Source organism: Dipodomys ordii, unplaced genomic scaffold (genome assembly GCF_000151885.1).
Source record: "Dipodomys ordii isolate 6190 unplaced genomic scaffold, Dord_2.0 Scaffold13, whole genome shotgun sequence".
NCBI lineage: Eukaryota > Metazoa > Chordata > Mammalia > Rodentia > Heteromyidae > Dipodomys > Dipodomys ordii.
Genome location: NW_012267229.1, coordinates 21,215,394 through 21,242,916, shown reverse-complemented (window position 1 = coordinate 21,242,916; position 27,523 = coordinate 21,215,394). Strand labels below are relative to the sequence as shown.

The window sequence follows — 27,523 nt, the reverse complement described above, 5'->3', positions numbered from 1 at the left end:
TCTTCTTCTTCTTCTTCTTCTTCTTCTTCTTCTTCTTCTTCTTCTTCTTCTTCTTCTTCTTCTTCTTCTTCTTCTTCTTCTTCTTCTTCTTCTTCCTCCTTCCTCCTCCTTCCTCCTCCTTCCTCCTCCTTCCTCCTCCTCCTCCTCCTTCTTCTTTTGTTGGTCATGGACCCTGAACTCTGGGCCTGGGCGCTGTCCCTCAGCTCTTCAGCTCAAGGCTAGTGCTCAACCACTTGAACCACAGCACCACTTCCAGCTTTAAGTGGTACTGAGGAATTGAACCCAGGCCTCAGGCTTACAAGGCAAGCACTCTACCACTGAGTCACCTTTCCAAGATCCGTGCTTTCCTTTGGGCATGGTGCTTAATTCTCCTCTGGGAACAGCACCTGACAAGACAGTTGACTACTCCTTTCTTCTGTTCCTCTAGGGTGCTGCACTATTCCTAGGTTTTCTTCCTACATCTCTGCATGCTTCTCCGGTTTGCTATGGAGAATACTTTTCCTCTGCCCATTCACTAAATACTGAAGACCCTCATGCCTCTCTTCTAGATCTGCTTTGCTTTTGAATTTTTATTCTCTCCCTGAATTACTTCACTGACTTCTAGATTTCAGGTACCACTGCCGTGCATATGACTCACATTTTTACCTCCAGCTTAAACTCTTGACCCACATATTTAGCTCCTTACTTTTTTGGAGTAATCTCTTGAGCTCAAATTGCCCAAACACGTACATAGTCTTACTCTAAACTTCCTCTTTCTCTGTTGTTTCTGGAACCTATAGGTAGCATCTACCCCATCAGGAAAAACAGTGATTTGCAACCATCATCTTCATACCTTTTTCCTTTATTCCTTAGACCCCATCCACCAACACAGTTTATGTATCTCTGTTTCAGCTGACTGTCCCTTTTATTACATCTCTGAATGTCCACTGTCATTGCTTGAGTCTAAACAACTATCACCTTCTACCTGAATGCCTGCAATGGTCTCAAAACTCATCTTTCTGACCCACTTTGGTTCCCTACGGATGCTGTAATGATCTGTTGGAAATACAAATCTGATCACGTCATTACCTCCACGAGGCACATAAATGACTCTCTTTCTCTCACGCTCTCTGTTTCTTGGGTATCAGTAAAAGCCCCTCATTGTGGCCTGTAATGTCCTGTGTGAAATGGTCCCTGCTACCTTACCAGCTTCTCTTTTAGCCTGCTCTCCTTGCTTTCTTGTTCCCCTGAATGCCTTTCATTTCTAGAAGTTGTCCTGTCAACCATAGCCTAAGCAGTTTGTTCCCATGGACTCCTCCCACACTTCCTTCTCCTGTTGCAGCCCTGGTGTTCACCCGACTGGCCACTGCCTCCAGAAGTGACTCACTGCCTTGTGACTCACCTTGCCAAAGCCATGCACCTCTCTGTTCAAGCCTGTGACAAAATGGAAGGTTTCCTTTTACTGATTCTTGGTTATTTCATTGTATCCCCTTCAGTCCCATTAATGATAGACTCTTGGCGAATAGGAAGTGTACCCATTCTGCTCATCACAATCTCACCAAATGCCCATCCTCTTGTAGGTGCTGGTAACCATTTCATTAGACCAAACTGACAACAATGTTTCTAGGGTAAGAGGAGTCTCTCCAGAGGCTGTCTAACCTTTGCCCTCCCAACCTCTAGAATAGGATCAGGCACAACTAAGTTAAGTTTAACTATATCAGTGAGTCAGTGCTCTAGAGAAAACTCTTCATCCAAACAAGACTGATACGGAGGCATTGTGATTTGAGGTTCTTACACTTCTTAGAGATCTCATCTTTGGAGTTACCTCAGTCTTACTCGGAGCTAACCCCTACTCTAGAATGTCAGCCTGCCCCTGCTAAAGAGGAGAAGGAGTTGCTCCAATTCACTTCAGGAATTTCAGGAATTCTCTAGTCTATAGATGGGCAGAGCCAAGCCTTCTCAGCTGACCTGGAATTTGATGAATTGGTCTTGCCTTGAGCTGGTGAAAGAGGTTCTTAAATTCTGACACCCACAAGTACTTTGGGGAGGGAGCTTTCTGGCCCTACAGACAACATAATTTGACACATGGCACATGGTTGCTCAGGAGAAAAATGATGCACGAGTGAGTGACTAAAGCAAATTATATCATTCCATATTCATCTGTTACACAATTCTTGAGAGGAGGAGGGGGAATTCCTGTGCTGGTCACTGCGTCAGTGACACAAAGAGGATGCGACCCCTGATTCTCGAAGAACCCATCTTCGTTCTTCAGTTTGGGTAACTCCAACTAGTTCAAGTTACAGCAGTTTAGCTAAAGTGCTCTGAGAGAGAATGTACTCTGCACTCGTTCTGAAGCAAAAAGGAAGAGGTGCATCAGTGTGCTGGAGGGCTGTTCTCAAACCTCAGTGTGTCTGGTGAATCAGAAATGAAGCTTATGGGTATTAGCATCTCTTACATTCTTGACTCCACTGAGTTCTGTGAATGCATCACTAAAACAAGGAGAAAATTTGATTTGGTTCCATAAGGACAAATGTCTGTGTGGGCAGCGACATCATCCCTTTAAGCTAAACTCTGAGCAAACCACAAACATTTAGAGAGCCTCTATTATGAGTCAGGCTCCATGCTAACATGGGGAAAACAAAGATAAACAGAGCATAATCCTGCCCCCAAGGATCTTATAGACCAGTGGGGAAGACAGATGGGGAAACAAATAACTAATAATATCAGTACATTCTGGTAAGAGATAACTTTGAGGCATGTGCAAAGTATTACAAAGTTTTATCCAAATTTAGAGAAGAGAAAGAAACTCTCCTAGGGGCCAAAGAAAGTGCATTGGCTGATAAAGGATGAATGGGTACTGATGTGGCAGAAAAGTAGGGATAGGTTAGGGAACAGATGCTTTGGACTTTAATCTGCCTTATACAAATGAAGTGCCAGTGGGCATATAAAGACAGCAAGAGAAAATGGACAAATGGGGGCTGGTATGTCCCCTGGACCACTCCAGACTCTGAAACAGGAAGTTAGTTTAGAGGCTGGGCCTTGGTTTTCTTCCATTATTTACTTTTCTATGGCATAAGCAATGTGGTCATTTTAGGTAGAAAGGAATAGAGGATTTAGAAGTCTTGAAAGTTGAATTTGAGGTTTCTGACTATGGAGTCAGCAGACCTGTGCCACCCTGACTCTTGCCTACCAACCATGTGACTTCCAGCACATCCCTTTATTTTCTCATCTAGGAAATGGGCAAATCAGTACCTACCTTCAAGACTGCTGTATGAGTTGACCAAGCTAGATCCAAGAGTCACCCAGCACAGGGCTAAGAATATAAGTAGCCAGCTCCCTGCTTTCCTCTACCAGGGACTGAATCAACAAATCCACGTCTGGTAGAGCACAGAGCCTCATATAAATGCCCAGTGTACAGTAGATCCAACCTATGTTTTTGGAACCCAAGGCAAACTCTCTCTAATGCACTAAATTTGTATCCTATCATTTGTTGCTTAATAAGAAACAGAACAATTATTGTTATCATTTTATTTTTAAATTTCCAAGGCTTTGAATTGTGTTGCCTCAGCCCACCATTTTTTTAAATCATGTAACTGTCATTTTATTTATCATAAATGTCTATGGACCCACAAGCTAGATGGTAGTTGTAAGGGACAAAGTGGAAAGCAGAAGCTTCTACTTGATTCCACTAGAAGGACAGGATATTCCTACCCAGCAGCTATCAAACCCATGGAAGAACTGACTTAATTTCCCTGCATGTCCATCCCTTCTTCCAAAGGATCAAATAAGAATCCCAAACTCACTGAGGATTAAATTCTCAAAGTGGGGATTTAAAATGTCTAGGCAGTTCCTAGAGCAGTGCCTGGCACATAGCTCTTTGGTTGCCATGGTGTTGTCATTGTGAATGTTGTCCAGTCACCTAAGCCTTCTTAACATCTTCCTCCTTCCTATTCCTCCTCCAAGGCGCCTCCACCCAGAATTCCAACACCGTGGAGCCAGAGAAGCAGGTGGACAACACCGTGAAGATGGCCGGTGTGATCGCTGGCCTCCTCATGTTCATCATTATTCTCCTGGGGGTGATGCTTACCATCAAAAGGAGGTGAGTCTCTCATGCTTCCCGGAAGACACCAATGACCCCAGGTGACCCCCAGCACTCCCATGTGGCCAGGCCATCATTCCATCAATCACTGTCCATTCAGGAATCTTCTGATATCATGGTTGAGGTCCTAAAATACTTGAGTCTACTGGGACTCTTTTATGGTATTTGAAGGATGGGTGCCACTGGCTGGGCTAGTAACCCCGAGAAGGCTAGGTTTTTATGGGACCAGTTGTTTCTATAGCTTGATGTGCCATGAGATTCTGCTTAAGTGAGTCTTCTTGGCCTTCACTGCTTGGCTTGTGATTGCCATTGAGACAGCTAAGGAGAGGCCCCGGAATCAGATGAGCCTAGAAATACAGTTGCAAGAAAGGAATGCATCAGTTCTCGACCTCTGTCCGCCCCTTGATGTGCATTGGTCAAGTGGCAGCTTCTTGAGCTGTCCGCAAAACCTCCAGTTGGGTGAGGGTCTCAGGAATTCTCCTCCTATCCCCAAGCTCTTCCCACTCCATGTCCTGCAAAACCTTCCCAGCTGCTTGTTTCTGCTTGTCATCTCTCATCAGGATACTTTTTCTGGGCACATCTGGCCAGCTAACACAGTTTTCTCATAGTATGCATGCATTGCTAATGAAATAAGTGCCTTATTCCCAAGCGGTACTGCCCAGCAATTCTGTTTAAGAGCTGTTCCCAAGGCTTGAGGATAACACAAGACAACTTCCAAGTGTAAGGGAGGTCAGCTAGCAGTGCGCACCTTAGGACTCATTGGTTAGTCCTCTAAATAAGGAGTAGCCCCTGCCTGTCACCGCACGCCACACCTGTTTCCATCTCCATGGCTTCTCAGTGCATCGCCAAAGTTCCAATCTTGGTCTCCACTTTCCCACTTTCCAATCCTCAAAGCACCAGTGAAGTATTGATCTGTATTATAATAATACGAATCATAACATGTGCCACCTCCCCCCCCCGGTGAAAACAGCCATTTACATTATTAGCCAAACTAACACCTCAGCCTGAAGCTCTGGGTTTGGTTACATATGACTGCAGAAAATATGTGTAGAAAGTGTATCTCCATTTCCAGCTATCAGAGACTCAAAAAAACCTAGAAGTTACCAGTAAAAGCCACATAAGCACCAGAATTCTCTCTCTCTCTCTCTCTCTCTGTCTGTCTGTCTGTCTCTCTCTCTCTCTTTCTCTTTCTCTCTGTTTCTTAGGGCCTGGATGCTATCCTGTAGCTTTTTTGTTGAAGGATGGTGCTCTATCACTTGAACCACACCTCTGCTTCTGGATTTTTGCTGCTTAATTGGATATAAGAGTCTCTCAGATTTATCTGCCTGTGCTGGCTTTGAACCACAATCCTCAGATCTTAGCCTCCTGAGTAGCTAGGCTCACAGGTGTGAGCTACCAGCACCCAGACGGACTAGGATATGTCATTGCCAGAACTTTGCCCTTTCTTCATATCTTTGTCTAATGCCATCATGATTCTGTCCTCAAACTGCCAGAAGAATGGCTTGAGTTAGCATTCTCATCTAGCTACTGATTTTTCTGTTGGAGAAACTAGAGTGCATTCTGTGAACATTGGTGGTAAGGAGCCCTCAAAGGGCTAAAGCCAGCACTGCATCCTCTTACCACCATTGACAGAACAGCATCAGCTGCCATTATGAGTTAGACCAATGCACCGTGATTTCCTGGAGGCAGTAAGCACACTGCGCATATAGGATCATTGACAAATTTCTTAGAGATGTCTCACTGATGTTATTAGAGGCAGAGGTAAGGCTGGTATTGTCTACCTGGGAAAAAGTGACCAATTTAACTGAATTGAATATCTCTTGATAGACCTGAAATTGTCTCATTCTTTGCCTCTGATTTGTAAGTCAGATATGCTCTTCCAATTTTGCTCTTTCTAAAGCCTCGCTTAACCCACGTCACCATTGTCTGTGAGCTTGTGAAGAAATTTCACTTCCTTCTCCACAGCTATTTCTGAAAGGTGTGACTTTCTGGGAACAAGGAAAGGGCTTTTTTTTTCTGGGTGGGAGCAAGTAGAAAGTGAGTCTTTGTGTGGTTTCAACCTCCTCTGAATATCTCTTCATCACCTCCCATGTCTATTGGAGTGCTCATCTGGCCCAATCAACAGGTTTCACATGACTACCATTTCTTTCCAAAGTGCAAAACTCTGACATTGTGGCAATAGTACATGTGGATGTGGGTACTGACTGGTTTTTGCATATGCTGTATCTTTTGGAGAAATAGGAGGTTTTCTAGTCTAGATGATGGTACAATTTACAGATGGTATGGGAGGGGAAAAAAGGGTGATAAAAGAGGAGAAAAGGAAGGGAAGGGAAGAGGAAGAAGGGAGAAGAGGAAAGAAAAAGAGGAAAAAGGAGGACAGGAAAGGGCATGAAAAGAGGGGAGTCGAGGGGAGGAGAAGGGAGAGAGGAAAAGAAATGTGTGTCCCATGTCATTATATAATGACACACTTTGTATTCATGAGCACCAAGCTGTGTCTGACATGGAGAGATTCCCCATTGATTCATTCCTCCAATCCTGAGTTTATTTTACCCTTTGCCTCCTCCCCTTAGACTAATTCTCTAGCCTCCTTCAAAGAAATTGGTAGCCACCGGTCTACAAGGCCACCAATATTTTATGTCACCTAATATCATGTGGTAATGCGTGTCTTCGATATATAGTAAAGTAGAAAATTCAAGTCTTAGTGCCTTCACCAGTATATGCTGGTGGTTGAAAGTTGGTGGTTGAAAGCCACTTTCATATGAGAAGTTCTACGAGATGTGAAATGAGATTCCTGTGCGCTCAGGTTTTATATAATTCAAATGGCATGACACCAGACCACTTTGGAGCACGATCCAAAGCTTCAGGCATGGCCTGGTGTGGGGAAATACCAGTGCCAGGTTGGCAAACATGTACCCAGGACATCTCCAAATCCCTCATGAACTCTTCCATTTCATTTTTTTAATGAGAACTAAGAAAATTTTAGGAGGATATGTTGAAGGCACGTCCCAGAATGGTTCTAACTCCCAATATCGCTTTCTCTCCTGATCAGTTCCTCTTGATCCAGATGAACTTTCAGCCCAATTATGCCTTTCCAAAGAGCAACTTTCCTGAGAGTGTCTTGGAATATCTTGACTTTGGATTATGAAAATCTATTCTGAAAGACTGTGTGTGTACTAATTTCCCTATAATTGGCATTGCCCACCATTACCTCCTCCCAGTCTAATGGATGGAAGATACTGTGTTTGTGGATCGAGAATAATAAAAACAGCATCCCAATTTCTACAGTCCTGTTGATAACTTTGGAGGATCCATGTGACAAATTTCTGCCTGGGCTATCTCAGGTGTGAAATGCAGCCAATCTTAGGAGCTCTTCTGGAGATTCACTGAGCTCATTGTCAGAATGGGTTTCATTCCCAACACCTGCATAAGGAATTACAGCCCTGACAGGGAAATTCATCTTACGCACGATCAACAAAGATACCAGGCCCGAGCAGATCCACCATTAAGATGTTATCAGTGGTGTCGCAATCAGTACTCATACCTGGACCTCACTTCATTTTCTATTTAAACCACTGCAATATTTCAATTGTCATTCTATAATCAGAGCTGAATAGGTCTGTTGATGCCACTGATGCTCCTCGAGGTTTTTGTTATTGTTTCCTTCTTTTGTTTATTTGTTTTGGGTTTAGAAGAGGTAACTAAAGTTTGAAGAATTATTGAAGTTGTCCAAGGCCGTAGGCTGCATTGAGATGCGAACTCAGGCTCTGTGACTCCAAAGCTCCAAGAAGACTAGTAGAAAGTAAGCACATCACAAACTAGGAAACAGATGGCTCAGGTTCAGATACCACTTTTCCTCTCTAGGATTATTTTTCCCCAATTTTACTAGATCTTGTCTTTGGGTATGTGTCCTTGAATTAAAAGTCCTGACAGTCCTTTTCATTTACAAAGTTTGTATTGCCCTCTAAACTTGAGCCCCAAATCCTTCTAATCAAGACTTCCAAGAAGTACTTACCTTCGTAGCAAACATTTCCTGTAAACATTCTACCCCAGAAACATCCAGAGGCATTCCCCTGCCTCCAGCCCCTGGGACATTTGATTTCTGATCATACTACCTGGTAGCTTTGCAGGCCTGAACAAGGCATCTCCCTGTGGGGATGAGTCTTCAGCTTTATTCCTCTGCCACTGAAGTTCTATTATTTTGTATTGTCTGCCCCTGGAAATCCTCAAGCATTTCATAGTTAAGGCCAAAATCATTACCTACTCCTTAAACTATTCCATATCAAGTAGGATGGAGTATTTTTTCAAGTCAAATATTCTACCTATTTGTCAAACAAATGGCATTTCATCATGTTGGACTCTTCTAAGCTTGCATCTTTACATTTTCTTGATCATTCTTCCTTCCCATTCCCTTCCATTCTCTCTTCCTCCCTCCCTCCTTCCCTCTCCCCTCCCTCCTTCCCTCCCCCTTCTTCTTTTCTTCCTTCCTTCCTTCCTTCCTTCCTTCCTTCCTTCCTTCCTTCCTTCCTCCCTTCCTTCCTTCCTTCTTTCCCATTCCCTTCTGTGCTTGCTTGCTTCCTCTCTCTCCTTCCCTCTTCCCTTCTTCCTTCCCTCCCTTCTTCTCTAGTAAATCTCTCCTTACCTCCGATCTAGACACACTTCCTCTGCCATCTGGACACCCTCTGTGGGGATCCAAGTGTGTTTTGTCTAACCCTTGTCATTTGTATTCATATCCTGCCTCTGTTACTGACCTTCATCTGTCTGTTCTGATTCATCCTTATCCCACATCTATCTTATACATAGAAAGTATTTCCTAAAAACATTTGAATAGAGTAGCCCAGTGAAATCAAAACACCTGGAACCAGGATTAACACTCTGTGTCTTAATGTAACATCATTTGTAATGCAGACCCAAATACCAGCCTTCAGCGTGGATGATGTATGAAGTGCTGAGGTAGGGAAGTGAGTAGGAAAGATGGAAGAGAAAATGTAAAAGACTCCTCTTGCCCTAAGCTTTCTGGAAACACATTGTCTAACCAAAGGAAAACAATAGAAACGGTGAGAACAAGCACAATGATAACTCCTGGATGAGTGGAATGAGGCAGTGCACATTACTAGATTATAGTATACAAGAGATCAGAAAAACAGGACAAATGAAGTTTAAAAGAATTTCCTGATATCCCATGCTGATGAGCAACAGAGTTGGGTCTCCACCTTGGACACTCCGAGGATAGAGCCTACACTCTAGATAATCATCCAACCCTGATAGATTATAAAACAGAACTTCTGGCTGGAGTGTGAAGTGGAAGTCAGAGAGGAGAGTGAATAGTTTGTTGAGGTGGGAAAACAGCCTAAATAGAATATGTCATCCTTTATCCACCTAATTCTAAATAGAACTTTATCACACATCCTGAACAAGGGGACTTCCTTCTCTGGTTTGCATGCTGAAGTCTTTTTCATGACTATTCATTCTGATGGTCATGGCAAATCAGACATGCACACACTCATGCGCATGTGTGCACGTGCACAGACACAGATCTCCTGCCCTTGCTGTTGATATAACTATTTGGCTGCCATCCCTTCTGACTTTCTCTTCATCCTCATGCCCAGATCATGAATCTGAAATCAGCACTCTGCTCCTTGGCTTCTTAGAGATACCCTGTGACCTATGGACTGAACTCAAACTCCTGAAACTTTGCTAAGTATTCTTTCCCACATCTAGATGCTCCCACTTTGCTAACTTACATACTGAGTCAACAAACAGTTCTATTTGCCTGAAAACTCCTACCCCCTACCACATCTGGCTCCTCTTTAGCTTTACAAATCAAGCATCGGAGATTCTGAGCCACCTTGCCTGCTTTCTCTCCCCATCTCTACCCCCCCCCAGTTGTATGGTTGCACAGCTCACTTTTGTTCCCACGTCATACATGTATTATTATTCTAGAAGACAACATAAAATAGTGGTCATTAACTGTAAGACTGTCTGGATTCTATACTGACCAAGCCTCTCAACAGCTATGTGAATTTGGGTAAGTTACTTGACCTCTCTGAGCCTCCTTCCTCAAATATACAAGATGCACATAATGTTTCTTGGGGTATTGCAAGTATTAAATAAAATAGCTATATAATTTACCTAGAAAAGTATCTGGCCCATAAGAGATAACCCAGTAGGTAAGTGGAAGCAATTATTATCACTTGCTTTTCAATTTTTTTGTCTTGCTCTCCCACCAGACAGGTAGACTGAATCAGGATTTTATTTGTCCATCTCTAGAACTTAAAGGAAACAGTATGTAGTAACACTTGAAGAAGTTTTTGCCAGCTTAATTGTGGAAAGATGGAGACATGGACAGTGGACTGTTGAATGGATGAGTAGATAGGTGAATGGATGGATAGGTGAGTGAGTGCATTTATGCCCAGGAAGTATTTGTTATTAGATGGTTATTGAGAGAAAGGTTGGATGAAGGAATGGATGGATGGATTGGTGGGTGGGTGGGTGGGTGGGTGGATGGGTAGGTGGGTGGACAGGTGGATGGATGGATGGACAGATGGACAGATGGATGGATGGATAGATGGATGGATGGATGGATGGATGGATGGATGGATGGATGGATGGATGGACTAAATGGATCATTAGAGGTCAGTCAAATGGGTGGTTAGATAGGCAACTCAGTCCTGTTTAAATGGTATGGAACAAAGAAAAACTGTGCCTGAAGTCAACCTTTTCAGTCAGATAAAAAGAAACTTCTGCAGTATGTGATTTATTAAGTTTAGATTATTGTTGTTTTTTCCACCTAAGCACAGCTGTCTTCCTGCTCAGGATTTTTGGTTTCAGGCAATCTGCTACTTGCAATATCACTGTATCGTTATAAATTTAGACCTTTCGTAAATCTTTTTCAAAGCTTAGAGAAAACACAAATGTAACCTGTGTTTTGGTCACAGAAGAAAGAGTTGAGAGGCTACCCTGAAAGACTTTGCAGTTTAATTGAGAAAAGGTAATATTAATACAATATTGCCAGTTACCATCGTTCTAGCTTCTATGAAGCCAGATCAGGGATAACACTGGCTTTTGATGACCTCTGGGTAACTCAGAAAAGCTACTTATAGAGGAAATCCGTGAATAAAGAACATGCTGTCCAAAGGAGGTGGTTTAGACAGAGGTCAATAATGAAGGTTGAAAGTCACAATACTGAGTGCAGCCTAGAGTCCAAGAGGAGGTGGCTGTGGAAGCTGCAGAGATTCATCTCAGGATGGAAGCTTTGGCCTAGTGAGAAATGAGCTTTTAGAGCCTTAGATTCCCCAACTAAAAGCTATATCTGTTCCCTAGAGCTATAGGGAGGGTTAAAAGAGATAAAGCATGAGATTTCTCCAGTAGCAGCCTGGTCCATTATCAATAACTTGCTTTCCTGCTTTCATTCAAGACAGCACAGGCAGCATGGTGGTCCAGAGCCTTAGACCTATGATGATATCAAATTCATCTTACTATGTACATAACCTAAAAGTAGTGCCTTCACTTTCTTTGCCTCAATTTCCTCATCTGCAAAGTGAAGGTGATAATAACATTTATCCGAACAGTCAGATAGGGTACATTATGTGTGTGCATGGAAATGTCACAGTGGAACCCCCCCTTGTTTTACTAATATGTGCTAGTAAAACAAGTTTTTAAAGACTTGAGAAGAAGCTAAATGTGGTAGCGTAAGCCTGTAATCCTAGCTACTTGGGAGGTAGAGATCAGGAGATTATGGTTCAAGGCCACCCTGAGAATACAAATTTTTGAAACTGGATCTCAGTCAGTGTTTGGGTTCAGTGGTGCATGCTTGTTATCACAGCAACAGAGGGAAGCACAAATAGGAAGATTGCAGTCCAGGACAGCCCTGGCATAAAGTAACCCTGTTATGGAAATAAGCAATTAAAAAGAGGACTGAGCCAGGTGCCACTGGTGGTTTATGCCTGTAATCATAGCTACTCAAGAGGCTGAGATCTTAGGATCATGCTTCAAAGCCAGATAGGATAAAGAAAAGTCCAAGAGTCACTTAAAAAAAAACAGTATTTAAGCTGGGCACCAGTGGCCTTTAATCCTAATTATTCAGGAGCTGAGATCTGAGGATTGCAGGTCAAAGTCAGCCCAGGCAGAAAAGTTCCACTCAAAAACTGGAAAATAGTGCTGTGACTCAAGTGGTAGAGTATTAGCTTGGAGCACAATAAGGCTCAGGGACAGCGTCCTGGCCCTGAGTTCAAGCCCTACAACTGACCAAAAAATAAATAAATAAATAAAATGTATTGTTATTATAAAGATGATGTACAGAGGTGTGACTGTTACATAAGCAAGTAATGACTACATTCTTTTTGGACAATTTCACTTCCCTCGCTCTCTCCCAGTTTTTCCCTCCCATCCCCACCCACAAGTTGTATAGTTCATTTTCAGCATAGGGTCCAGTGAGTACCAATGCTGCAATTAACCACAAAAGCCAGAAGTGGTGCTGTGGCTCAAGTGGTAGAGTGCTAGCTTGGAGAACAAAAGCTCAGGGATGGCACCAGACTCTGAATCCAAGCCCCAGGACCAGTGAAAACAAACAAACAAACAAACAAACTGATGGAGGGATTTAAATGGTAATGCACTTAGCAAACCAATGATAGGTTCAACATCCCTTCCCCAAGTACTTCTGAGAAAAAAAAAGAACATTATAAAAAAATGTATTTCATTGTAAGTGTGCTACACACAGTTTTATTTTATTCCTATGTTATTATCCCTAAAGAAGTGAAAACTTTTCCTCATGACCGGAACACAGCACACTTTGCATCTGTACCATCTTTTATCCATCCTTAGTGTTGGCTAACTGTGTATTCATCTCACCTAATGCAAATTTACATTGATGTAATTTGCATAAAACACTGCCTCATCGAATTTGAACATCATCTCGACAACTATACTTTAGAATCAATGGCCATGATAACTTTTGAGAATATACCTTATGGCCCCAAAGATTGAGATGGAAACAGCTGAATGCAGGACTGTTTAATGACTTACTCAAGGCCCTGCAATTGACATACTCGTGAACCTTACGTTTTCACTCCTTAAAGCTGTTTTGAGCTGTGGTTATCTATTCCCACTCTTTGGTACATGGATCACGAAATAAGAGTTCTAAAGGGGAGGAGTCAGTTCGCCTAAGATGTTACACTGAGCAACATTGGCTTTTGAAATCCTCTGGGTTCTCAGCCTAGTGCTCTTGAAAATGTGGAGTATGCAGGTATCTTCATCTGTCTTTGTATATGATGAGATCTGTGAGACTGGTTGATTTGTAAAGAAGGGAAATGATTTCTTGTAGTTCTGTGGGCTTGGAAACCTAAAGGCATGGTGCTGCTATCTCCTCAGCCTCTTGGAGGGTCTTCTTGCTACATCACATGATGAGATAGGACAAGTATACGACACTCTCTCTTCCTCTTTGCATAAACTCACCAGCCCCAACAAGGGGGACCACATCCTCTGATGATCTCATCTGATCCCCATTACCTCCCAAAGATCTCATCTTCAAATATTATGGACTCAGATTTGGAGATTAAGTTTCCACATTCAGTCTCAGAAGGGGCATCCAAACTAGAGCCACAGATATTTGTAAATTTTTATCAATAGACCCTAATCGTTGCATCCCTGAGTACTAACATTTCTAGGCCCTGAGTCCAACTGCAGTGAAGCTCAGGAACCATCTACTTATAGGGCCCAGGTGCATGGTTAGTGGCAAGGCTCTGATGACTTGACATGGGCTTATTGAATCTCCATCCTTCACCGTTCTGATTCACTCTTTCATCATCTAGACCTACTGTTTGTTTGGTCCAGGAGATTTCTGGGCTGCCAGATCTTGTACTTTGACCCATTTCTGCTAGTTCATTCTGGTGAGAAGCCATGGGGTTTTGTGTGTCTGTTTTCCTTTCAGCCACTTTCCTTCTGGGACTATGGGATCTCCAGGTTGGGCTTTGTTCTTAGTTAAGAGAAAGCCTAGAGATAGCCCTATCTTGAGGCTGAGACCACTTCCCATTTGAAAGGTATAAATCAGAATATGTGTTCATGCCTCTGCAGTTATAATGATGCTGTCTTCCTGTGACAAGCAGATGGGATAATGGTTGCAATTAATCAAATAATTCAGGAAGGAAGGAAACTATTCTTACTCAGATTTGGGAACCTAAATTTTGTAGCAATTTTCCCCATTCCTCAAATGGATCACTTAATGTCAGTGTAGTGAAACCTGATGTGAAATAAAAACATTCTATTTATTGTCTTCCAACATAAGACAAATTACAACCAATGGGGAATATCATGGACTTTATTTGAGGTTTGCGATTGTTCGGAAACCAAGAGCTAGTGAGAATATTAGGCAGAAATTGAAGGTAGTGATTTCCTTTGAGACTTGAGTTCTTAGCCAGGTGGTATCTGAGATAAAGCTCCTATTTATGAAATAGATAACAAATAAAGGAGATGCTCAGGTTTGGGTGCCTGGTTGAGTACCAACAGCCCCATCTTCTCAGTGTCCTTCTCTGTCCAGTGAGGCTGCCCTGAGGAACCCCCAAGCTCCTAGAAACACAATTTGAAAATTAGTATAAGCAATAGAAGAGAACACAGAGGCACAGAGTTTGTGCCCACAAAAGTTGAAAGCCCTCTTCCTCAGTACAATGTCCTTTCATGATGAGGTTGAATTTTGTCTGGTCCTGCTACATAGCAGATGACCAACAACATCTCGTCACTTAAAGAAGAACAATTCATCACTGGGATAAATCTTCATGTTGGGCAGGGCTTAAGAGAGTGACTTGTTTCTTTGTCATGACATCAAAGGTCTTACCTGAGAAAACTTTGTTGTCTCGGGCTGGATTAGCTGGGTATTAGCTTGGTATTTTCTTTCTCTTTAGGGATCTGAAGGCCTTTCTATGTGATCTCTCCAGCCTGGTAGCTTCAGGAAAGTTTGGGCTTACATGGAGATTATAACTTCCAAGGAAGCATTCCAAATATCCAGATAATGCTTCTTTTTCTAGTTTGGAAAAAAAAACCCTAGAACATAACCCCTAATACATTCTCCTAGTGACACAGAGCTAGTCCTGACTCAGAGTGGGCAGTCCATATATAGGTATGGGCACTGGGGTGAATCGCTGGGGAACCATGTTGGAGCCTTGGCTGAATTATGTTCCTTTGCCTTGTCATGATCTTACCAAATTCTGATTTGACCTGAAACAGAGAAGAGAGAAGGAATGACTGCATTTTTATCTTGAGGAACACTACTATATAGGAGTATGGTACACTGACTCTAAGATGCTCTAGAACCCTCCCCAAAGACCTCCGAGATTCATAATTATAAGAAGTTAGTTTTAGTTGGCCAAAAGGAAGAACTTTTTCAAACAAAGAAAGCAGCCCACCATGAAATTTGTCTTCCTTGGCATAAGGTGGCATTAAGTGAAGCCTTTCTCACTCCCTCTGTGCCATTCAAAGACTCTGATTAGTAGGGAAATTCCATCTCCTTGAGGTGAGGGATGCTGAAATAATGTAAGAATCAAGATTTCATATAAATCTAATTCTTGTTTGTTTGTCTTTTCTTTCCCCACCCCCCCCCTTTTTGGACATTTCCTTCATCTGACTGCCCATCAATATATAGAAGAAATGCTTATTCCTACTCCTATTACTTGTAAGTATCGAGTCGGTGTTAATTGCTTCGTGGCCCCATAGGGGAACCTGTGGCATGCATTCCGTGCACCAACTGATTGTCTCTTGCTTTCTCGCACCCACTTCTGTCAAGTCACCTGTAGCTCTTATTTTTCGTAGATGTTTTTCCATTTGAAAACACGCTGTCATCATTCAAGTCTGTTTTGTTTCTGCCATCTTATTCCAAACCCCTCCTCCCCCATTTTGAGCGTTGTAAGAGGCGGCTGTTTATTTGTGAGTGTAATTGTCTAGTTAGGAATTCTGGATTCTGGCAAGAGAAGAACCAAGTCCTGCCATAGGATTTGCATACGTTGAACAACATCACAGAATCTCAAGAACTTCTAAGTCCATTTGAATCTACCTGGGGAATGTTGAGCCCTAGAGCCTCGGAGGTTAGAAAGGAGTCTATTGGTTGCTTCTGCTATATTGTGAGGAGGGCTATAGGGAAATCATGTTTTTTATCTAGACTCAGGCTCACTGGTGACAGAACCATCCAGAGTCTTTGTTTGGGGCTGAAATTCTGTTTGGTGTTCAATATTTAGTCATCTTACATTACCAGGGCACTTGGTTTGCCGTTCCAGGTGGCTGCTAGCCTTTTAAAGTGTTTTGTACATACTAAATAAAAGTGATCATTTTTCTCATTAGTAAAGCACAGATCTTCAAAGCATGAGGGAAAGGGAGGGGGAAACTATATCAAATAGATCCTCAAAACTAAAACAAAAAGTTAGAAAACCACATTAAGTTTTTCCCATGTATACAAGGTGAACGTTCTATTTCTCTAAATTGAGTTTCCAAGAGAGGTATGGGAACTCATTACAGATCTAGCTAGCAAAAAAACAGTGGGACTATAACTCAGAACACTGGTAAAGTATATTCCTGCTGGGCACCGGTAGCTCAAGCCTATAATCCTAGCTACTCAGAAGGCTGAGATCGGAGGACCATGGTTCAAAGCCAGCTGGGGCAGGAAAGTCTGTGAGACTATTATCTCCAATAAACCACCAGAAACCCGGAAGTGGTGCTGTGGCTCAAAAGGTAGAACCTTGAGCTGAAGAGCTGAGGGACAACACCCATGCCCCAGAATTCAAGCCCCACAACCAACAAAAAAAATTAAAAGAATATTCCTACGCTATTCTGTGGCTTTCTTGTCCCTGACAAACCCAGCTTTGTAAGAGAGGCTTGCCTGTTGGTGACCATCTGACAAAACTTTCATCACCAAGGATGGAACCAGAAAAATGGCTTCCCCATCCACTCTTCTCAGTTAGGACCAAGTGATGAGCTTGTAAAACAATGGTTTATAAAGGTACCAATGGTTTATATAGATATCAATGAATTCCTGGAAGACTTGTCTATTCATTCATTCTTACATTTATCCTTTCATTCATTTATTTACTCAATAAACAGATGCCTACACATATACATTACATTCCAGGAAGAGTGAGTGGAGAAATGACTATGACCTTAAACTGCACTTTCATGGTGCTCAAGCCCATCAGAGGTCAGCATAAAAATCAAATAATTCAAATGTCATCTGAGTGGTGTCTATATGTGCTCTGGTATAGGAATACATAGATGAGTAATTTAGATCATTAATGTGGCAAGAGATGGCGATCAGTGTATGTAAGGACTGATTTTCTCATTGCCAGAGAAATAAACATTTTGATTGGTAGGAACACTGTAAAGATAAGAAATGATAGTATTGTTAGGATGAAAGAGAGTGAACTTTAGGACTCATGCAAGTCTGTCATCAATGCCCATTCCTGTTGCTTCCTTGGAACTGTACAGTTGTAAGCAAGTATTCAAAACTCATTGAGTCTCATGTCTCTGGACTCTAAAATGATAATAGTGCCTAACTGTGTAAAGTTACCTTGAGGAGGAAATGAGTTTGTAAAGTACCTGGCCCAAAGTCAGCGACCATATGTTCATTTTCTTTCTTTCTCCTTTCAGAAACTCTAAGGGTCTGGGCATAAGTAGTTCTTCCTGGTTGGCAGCTCATCATATCTCCCACAGACTGTCATGGAATGGGTGTGTGGTGCCCAAAAGTATCTCTGTACACATCACTCCCTCCATAAATTAGCCATTACAACTAGCACTGTCACTGGAGGCTGAATTTATGCTACACTTGGCACTGTGGTAGAATCAGAGATGAGAGGATGGAAATAGAGAAGGCAAATATGTAAATACTTGTAGTTCAGGTGCAATTCAAAGCAAAAACCTTGCATTTGGTATGAACGTAGAGTTCAATACGCTAAGCCCTAGAATATAAAATGAATACCAGCACTAGAAAGCAGATGCATGTAGATGGGACATAGGGATTCCATAATAATATCCATAAATTTATAGCACCCTGAGTGTTATTTATTGTGTGTCACTGCAGAGCAAGAATCTGCACTATTCTGCCTTCTTTAAAGATGAGATAGGTGGTTAGATTTTCTCTTAAGCCTCATCTCCTTATCCCCAACCTCCACTTGCCAGAGAAGATGAACCACCTAAGCACTAAGGGAACTGAACAGATAAGGTATTTTTAATCATCTGGCCAGGAAGAGACAAAGGGAAAATAACAACACTTTCCAAGAACCTTGTGCATGCATTAACTCAATAAGTTCTTGTGACAACCCAGTCTGATAACTACCATTATCCCTATTTAGTGGTGTAGAAATTGTTCAGAGTAGGTAAGTCATTCTCGTATGATTACTCAGCATAGGACAGAATGGAGAATAGATTCTTTTGGAAACAGAGACATCTAAGGGTGAGGAGGATAGCTTGCAACAAAGGGAATAACTAGGGTTCTAAAGACACAGGACCCAGAATTCTGGTGGAATTTCCAAGCAAGAATGTCCCATGGAGTCTTGAGCATGCAGAAATGGTAATTCAGGGTCTGGAAAGGTGGCTCAGTAGTAGAGCACTTGCCTTGCATGCCTGAGGCCCTAGGTTCGATTCCTCAGCACCACAGAAGCAAAAAGAAAAAAGCCAGAAGTGGCGCTGTGGCTCAAGTGGTAGAGCTCTAGCCTTGAGCTGAAGAGCTGAGGGACAGCGCCCAGGCCCAGAGTTCAAGCCCTAAGACCAGACCCTTCCCCCAAAAAAGAAAAGAAACGGTAATTCAGTGAGAAGTGATATTTGGAGTTTTCCTCAGAGATAGTAGATAGGAATATGGAATGAGTGGAGTTGGAACTGAAGAAAGATCAGAAGGCAGAGAGCAAGGGCTGAAGTCTAGGAGCTATGAATAAAGTTTCACAAGGGAACTCGACTACACTGTTGGTGGGATTTTAGACTTGGTCAGCCACTCTGGAAAATAGTATGGAGATGGAGGTTCCTCCAAAAAAATTAAACATCAAACTAACTTATGATCCAGCAGTTTCACTCCTGAGCATTTACCCAAAAGATTACAAACCAACATACAACAAAGCTACCAGCACAATCATGTTCATTGCATTTACCACAGCCCACATGAACCTCAGTGGACAAATGGATTGAGAAGTTGTGATACACATATAGATATATATACATACTAGAATTTTGCTCATGCATTAGAAAGATATTGTGCCATTTGTGAAGAATGGAAAGATTTGGGGAAAATTATCTTAAATGAAGTAAGTCAGGCCCAGAGACAAAGGAGCCATGTTTTCTCTTATATGTGAGAGCTAGATTTAGCTTATAAACTCATAAGTCGGTGGTATGCAAGTGTATACAAACATATTAGCTGAAATATGATAGATTCAAAGGAGTTCTAAAAGTATTATTCCTTGGAAAGGCCAAATCAAATAAAACACCAGGCAGTGTGCACTCAAAAGGAGTGAGGTGGAGTCAGGCAGAAAGGGATAACAAATGCAGAGGCACATAGGGGGAAATGTGGACAAAATGTGTGCAAAATTAGGAAGAGTGAGGGAAGGGGTGGGTGGGGGAGGGATGGGTGAAAATGTTGAAAGGGGCCAAATTGATCAGGACACAGTATTCATAAACAGCTTTGTTAAATGGCAACTCCTTTGTACAACTACTTAATGATAACTTAAAAACAATTTTTAAATGAGTAAAGTTTCAGAGGCGTAAGAAGTAGGCATCATCACAGACCAGCAGTAGGCAGAAAGCTGTGACAAGTAAGAGGAAGAAGCTATTGAAGGAGTTGGTTGGCAATAACAGATAACTGCAGAAGACAGAGGTGCACAGCCTATACATTCAGACATAAGAAGTTGCTTCTTCAGGTTATTAAATAAGATTGGGGAGAATCCATCTTACCTGGGGTGAGGGGGTTCATGAAGAAGATCACCTTTCTTTAACTATTAGGCTACAAAACAAAGGAGAAATATTAAGGCTGGCTATTTTGATCAGCAAGTCTTGGCAGAATTGCTATGGAGGGACCAATAGGGAAGGAAGAAGGTGAAAGTGCTGGAGGTGGAAAGGCTAAAGAAAGGAAGGTATAGAGACAAGGTATTTGGGGGTAGGGAGCTACCTAGGAAGAGAGGACAGGACTCAGAGAGGCATGGAGATTGAAGAAAGGGACAGACAAGAAGGGATACCTTCCATGAAACCATGTTTGAGTTCATATTGCATGTGCTGGTGTCATTCGTGAGAGGAAGCCTTGAATCTTTGTGACTTAGAACATAAGCCAAGGAGCAGCAGCAGCAACTTGTGGTAAACATAATACCTAGGGCCCAGCCCAAAGTTCCTAAATTAGAACCCATGGTGATTTGTGTCCAACAAGTCCACGTTTCCTCTTTGTAAGAGGAAACAAAAAGCAAACAAACAAAAAAATGTCAATTCCCTCCTCACAGGATTTGGATCTGCTTGGTCCCTCCAAAAGCCACAAGATCTTCCATGGAAGAGAAACCCTCCAACACACTCTGACTCACCAATCTCTTCAATGAAACCAGTGCTCCTGCATTCAACAAATATTTATGAAGTGCTACTATGTGCCAGGCACTGGTCAAGGTTCTGAGGATTTAGGATTTAACATAAAAATCTTTAGAGCTTTTTAGAGCTCTAAAGCTTTTTAGTAGAGCTTTTTAGTAAGAAAAACAGGTAGATAGATAGATAGATAGATAGATAGATAGATAGATAGATAGATAGATAGATAGATAGATAGATAAATAGACAGCTGATTTCCAAGTGCTAGGCAAAAAAAAGCTAAAGAGAAAAAAATGAATAAGCCAATGAAAGAAGGTACAAAGAATTGGTAGAGGAAGAGAAGAAATTTTATTTCCCTTAAACAAAGAAGCTTTTGTGTGCTCTTCCTCAATGGAAGGGTCTATATGTAAGACCAGGAATCCCCAAAATTGTCCTTAATGAACCAGTGGATATTTTTGGCTTTGCACCAACTAAACCCTGATTTTGTAATCAGAGATGAATGAAAGTAATCAGAGACAATATGAACCTGAATGCATGTGGATACATCCCAGTGAAACCCATTGTAACATATAAACAGTAGGCGGTAGGCCAGAATTGTCCTATACATTATGGTTTGCCTGTCATTGCCCTAAACTTCTAAAGTAGGGAGAGGATGAGATTCAAGATTCATCCTGTCTTCTTGATCTCCTACTACATGCTGCATCCTGTTCTTGGTGCTGAAAAACACTAAGGTGAATGAGTTCACAAAAGACACAGATAAAAGGACTTTCCAGTAGGTCCCCAGCATACATCACACGTACTGAATGCTTATAACAAGCCCTTCAAGATAGAGATCATTGATTTGGTTTTATTTAGGTGTTAAGACTTGGATTTGAAGCTCTGTCTATATCTAACAGCCAGGAAAGAAAAGCCAGACCAGAGTTTGAATCTCAAACCACACAATTCCCAAGCCCAGCACATCTACATCCTTCTCTGTAAGCTTTGTTCTCTAGAAGATGGAGGGACTTTTTTTTTGGACTCTGCATGCAGGTAGAGAGCCAGGGTGCAAATACAAGTCCATCTGCCTAAAGAGCTTTATTTCTGTGCACAACTGCCAGTGTCTTGGGAGAGACAAGAAGCCTGCTGATGAGTTTTTTTTCATTGTTTTTGTTTAATTTTTTTAACCGTGAAGGTTGATGTACAGAGGAGTTACACTTGCATAAGTAAGGGAATGAGTACATTCATTTTTGAAGTGCTGTCCCCCTCCCTCATTTTCTCCCACTTTTCCTCCCCGATTTCCCTTTTACTTCCCAAGAGTTGTAAAGCTCATTTCTAACACAGTGTCTAGTGAGTATGGCTGTTGTATTGGTTCACCCTTTGTCCCACCCCACCATTTCTGAGCTTCCCCTTCCCCTCCACAAATCAGATAAACTGATATACAAGACAAAGGGCACGAAAATAAGAAAAAAAATCATGGAGCCACACTGAGCCTCAGTTCCTTCATCTACAAAAGGGTAATAAAGACAGTGAGTGTGTAGGTGGTTGTGCACAGTAGGTGTTTTATAAATTCAAGCAGTTCTTCACATTGTGAGATGACATACCCACTTCTTTTCTCCCTACAACAAAACAGCTCTGAGCAACTTTTTGCTTGTTCTGTGTTTTCCCTTTTTATACGACATGGAGCGCTGGCATGTGTCCACAGGTTAATTTGACTCAAAGTGTGTAATGGGCACAGTAATCATTTGGAATAGAGACATTTTAGTGTGTTAGTTCTTGAGAACTAGGTCTTTTAATAGTTTACCAACCCTTCCGGCTGAGAAATAGCACTTAGCCACCCTGGTTGGCCTCGACCTTGGACCATTGCTTCCTGCAAGCATAATAGTGGTGGAACAAAACAGCCGGGCCAGTTCTCTGCCTCTCACAGTGTGTGGGACTCGTGGTCTTCTCCCCTTTGCATGTCTCTTCTTCGTCTCAGCAAATTCAAATCCCACAGCTTATAGGAATAGGGATCCTTCTTTCTTATTTTTTTTTCTGTGAGGGTCATGTGGCATGTGTTACTCACAGGTTTTGGTGTTTATGCTGCTATGAAAAATGTTCCAAATGTCATTGAACTTTGAATTCTGCCTGCACTTGCCTTGGTTAGGTTAGACCACATGATTTCAAGGGCTTCACATGGCCAGTGGGTTGGACATTCCCTACCCTAGATAGGCCAAACGTCTTCTCCATTTTTCTGTACCTGCTGTAGTCCTGGTAAATATCACTGCAGTTATTTTGTATCATGGGCAGGAACAAATATGTTTAAAGATCGTTTCTTGTCCATAAAATTGCTCTTTGACCCACATGATAAAGCCCCAGGAGATGTATGTGGAACAAATGAATGAGCAAGAAGAAATGAAATGACACAAGAGCTGAAGACAACAGAGAAATGCTTTGTGCTTGAGAAGAAAAAGTGGTGTTTTGTTGTTGTTGTTTGTCAGTTGTGGGGCTTGAACTCTGGGCTTGGGTACTGTCCTTCAGCTTTTCAGCTCAAGCAAGCACTCTACCATTTCAGCCACAGTGCCACTTCAGATTTTCTGGTAGTTAACTGGAGATAAGAGTCTCATGGACTTTCCTGCCTAGGCTGGCTTTGAACTGCAATCTTCAGATCTCAGGTACCTGAATAGCTACGATTACAGGCATGAGCCACTGGCACCTGGCGGGGGGCAGGGAGGGGGAGTTTTAGTCCTAGACACTGAATTTTCCTTACTTCTGTAACTTTATGGCAACTTTGCTTCTATTTCTACATTTGTGTGGCTTGGACAAGATATTTAATTTTTTTTCAGAGTCGGTTTCCTGGTTTTTAAAACACTTTTAAAACTCATGACTTACAGAAGTCTTGCAAAGACTTAAGAAACAATTTTTTAAATAAAATACCCAGCATAGTAGAGCCTCAATCAAACTAAAAGGTCAACCTCTTTCTCATCATCCTCTGTGGCAAATCAGATATCATTGACTCACAGAACAACTATATCAAGAGATATTTAGAAACCATGTTCTATAATGTATCAGTCACTGAATAGTGAATAGAAATGAAGAAAACCAGGAATCGAAGAAAGTAATTTAAAGATGATACATAACAATTACCAAAAGCTGATGGCAAGTGAGCATGTAAGGCATCGGCATGCAATGGGACAAGGATGGACCTAGTGTTGCTGCTGTCCAGCCCAGGGGAAGACATGGGTGAGAATGCTTGTTCCCAGTCTCTGCCCCATACTCCATTTCTTCTCAGTCTTTTGGAAAGTGTGATCTCTAATTACCATTGAAAAGTATTTTGCATCCTGGCTATGAGAAAACCCTCTTGACACCCACTCATCACACTGTCTTTCCTTCTTACATGGTTGTACCTCTTTGTCCATGCCAGGTGCTCTTCCTAGAATGCCTGTCCCCCCATTTCAGTACCTAGCAAATTCTAATGTGTGGGCTGTTTTTTTCTTGTCAGTCATGGGCTTGAACTTGGGGCCTGGGCGCTGTCCTTGAGCCCTTTCGCTCAAGGCTAATGCTCTACCACTTTCGGTGGGAGCACCATTTCCTATTTTCCAATGGCTAATTGGAGATAAGAGTCTCACAGACTTTCCTGCCTGGTTTGCTTTGAACCACAATCCTCACATCTCAGCCTTCTGAGTAGCTAGGATTACTGGTGTGAGCCATGAGCACCCAACTAATTCTAATGCCTTTAACAAGCAAGCATTAGTTTCTACTTTGGTGGCCTCCTCCAGTTTCCACAGACAACATCCATAGTGCTGGACTCATGTCTTTATTATGACATCCATCTCTCATTCACTCACCCATTAGCTCACTCACACACGAACACTTCCCTGCTTGCATTGCCTTTGGAGTCTCTGCAGATCTCTTTCCTTATAGACAGGGCTGTGTATTATTCCACTTGCATTTCTCAACAACTAGCTTACTACCTCAAATAAATCAGGTTATCTCATGATAGTCAGGATTGTATAAATGAATAGATATGGGGGCTGTATGCAGTTGATACCCCTCCGATATTGTTCCCTGTCTTCTGGAACTATATTATCCCATTCTCTAAAAGTTAGCTAATGTTCCCATTCATTTATTTCAGTGTATGGTGAGAGCAGGCTTTCAGATCACCAACGTTGTAGTATTATATTGGCTTCGGGTTTAGAAACATTGTATCTGTCCTCATACATCTCAAATATATATGCATAAAATTAATGAATGCTGTCACATTGAAATAAATATAAATGTACCGGGCTTGATCATGTGTACAGATAGATTTGGATAGAAATTGTGACCGAAAGATGCTTTCTCATTTACTCTATTGGAGTAAATACCAAACACAGCCAATCTATAAGATGAAGGCTCTGTCACCTTAATCAGAGGAAATACAAATGACTATTTCTCCTCCGAAGGTGGCAAAAATACGTTTAGTCTTCAGTTCTTAGTTTATACTTTTGTTTCACTTTTAATACTAACCCAGCATGAATGATATCCTGATGCATAGAAAAATCTGATGGTGATTCTAAATGTCTTTACTCCACAAATGAATGCCTTTGGATTTTATAAAAAAGATAAAGAGTATATATTCAAGATTCCTCAGCTGATCAAGGGGAGTGACCAACTGAAAGTGGTTAGAGAATGTTCCTGGGGGCAGCTCTGTGAGGTACTACTCTGATTCTCTTAAAAGAGGGGAAAAAAAGAGGAAAGACTGACTCCCTCAGTATTGCTGCCTGGAGATCAGCGGCCCAATGCAGCCCTCTTCGCATTGCTTCCCACCAAGGTGATCATGGAGCCACTGGCCACACAGTGCTGTTACAGACACCTCTTCTCTACCCTTCTGGTTAGCTTAAGCCATCATGGCGATAGTATTACCACACCGTTTCCCCTTCTGTCCTCCCTTACCACTTCATTTCCTTTTCCTTCCCTTCCCTTCTTTTATGAGCAAAGCACTCCCAATATACCCCCTTCAGGTCATTCTCTTTCTGAATCTAGCAATCCCAACCTGGCTGGCTGCATTGGCCTTTTTTTAATGTGGCTATGGGCTAGTAGGATTTGAGAAGCTTCTATACTCCTCCTCAGAGCATGCATTTACCCTTGCCTATGGATGCGCTCTGTACACCAGCCAGGTGAGTTCACTGCCTCATTGCCTGTTGATGAGCTAAACTAAAAAAAGTCCCACCTTGGGCAATCATTCACTCATAATTGTTTGTTGCTCATCAGTGCTTGCGCTGGCATGAGGCCAAGGGGGATCTTCCTGCATAGCTCCTGCCTGGAAGAGTTCAAGATGTATCACAGACAAGGCCAGAGTCATACCCCTTGCTGAAACAACCACAAGGAACAGCGAGGGTCAGAAGGACCAGCCGCTGTGGTTGCAGCATTTAGTAATATGTCTCCTGGACACAAGTGGGTTTCCACAAACTGCTCTAAAACGGGGTGATTCCTGAAGCAAAGGCTACAGTGAAGATAAGATTCTGAGATACACAAACTGGAAAATGCTTTCCTAAGTGTTTCAGCAGAGTGCTTTTAATGGAAGGAAGTGCTTTAGTTAAGTCTTGAAGTGTTGATGATGATGATAATGATTACATCTTGTTTGTTTGTAGTGCTTTATCTCTTCCAAAGTGCTTTCCTACTTGCTACCTACTTTTCTGGTTAGGCTTGGAGGTATTTAACATGGTATTATTAGATAGATGATGGTGCTGAGTGGGAAAGAATCCTGAGCATTTTGGTTTTGTAGTTTTAAAGATATCTCTCTTTTTTGTGTATGTACCGATGCTAGGGCTTGAACTCAGGGCTTGAGCACTATCCTTTAGCTTTTTTTTTTCTTGTTGTTGTTGTTTATGTGATTTGACCTCAGAGTCTGAGTGCTGTCCCTAAGCATTTTTGCTAAAGGCTAGTGCTCTACCACTTTGAGCCACAGCACAACTTCCAGGTTTTGAGTAGTTAATTGGAGATGAGTCTCATGGGGACTTTTTTGCTGGTCTGGCTTTGAACCGCAATCCTCAGATTTCAGCTACCTGAGTAGCTAGGATTATAGGTGTGAGCCAATGGTGCCCAGCTATTTAGTTTTTTTGTTTGTTTTGTTTTGTTTTTGCTGAAGGCACTCTATCACTTGAGCCACATCTCTACTTCGAGGTTTTGGTGGTTACTTAAAAAGTGTCTCTTGGATTTTGTTTCAAATTGTGATCCTTGGATCTCAGTCTCCTGAGTAGCTCGGATTACAGGTGTGAGCTACTGGTATCTGGCTTTAGAGATGTTTCTTTTCTTTTAATAAGTTTTTTATCATGAAAATGCTGTACAGAGGAGGGTATAGTTACATGAATGAGGTAATGAGTACATTTCTTATCAAACACTGTTGTCTCCTCCTTTGTTTTTCCCCTACAATCCCTTCCCTCCCATCTCCACAACCACATTCCACCCCATCCCCCACTCCCACACCCCTACCTTTCCTCCCCCCCCGCCCCCCGCCTAAATTGTAAAGTTTGTTTTTTGACATAGCATCTTGTACATCTCATTGTTGCAATGGGTCAACTTGTAGAGATGTTTCTTAACTCCATCTCAACTTCAGTTTTTCCTTTGTAGAAGTGATTCAAATTATATCTCTTATGTGTTTGAGCAACTTCGATGTTCAGTTTGCATTTATTCCCAAGCATTCATTGAATGAGTAATTCATTTGTGAGAAGCACTGAGCAAGGTGGTTGGGTATTTGGTAAAAAAGATTCTTCTCCTGAAGAGTTCACAGTTTAAAAGGGTCTCAGATTTGCCAATACCTACAAAATAATGTTGCCAATACATGAAAAAGGAGAACTGGGTGGTTCCGGGAAGATGGCAGAGGAGAAGCTGGAATCTGAACAAGCTCTCGGATAGAAAGCAGTTTTAGAGTTCCAGTGAACAGTCCTAAGCCAGAGAATCACACCAAGTGTGCCATCACAGGACAGAGAGTTA

The 27,523-nt window shown here is 42.0% G+C and overlaps 1 protein-coding gene across 2 annotated transcripts in view; it reads left to right on the top strand.

Annotated features, from left to right (window-relative positions):
• Nucleotides 1-27,523, top strand: part of Ptprt (protein tyrosine phosphatase, receptor type, T) — a 718,198-nt gene that overhangs the window by 563,287 nt on the left and 127,388 nt on the right. Inside the window, exons 13-14 of one of the 2 annotated variants that reach the window (XM_013010740.1) lie at nt 3,943-4,078; nt 15,708-15,737. In XM_013010740.1, coding sequence (XP_012866194.1) covers nt 3,943-4,078; nt 15,708-15,737 — 166 coding nt within the window. The remainder of the gene's footprint in view (nt 1-3,942; nt 4,079-15,707; nt 15,738-27,523) is intronic. The other variant, XM_013010741.1, reaches the window with a different exon arrangement.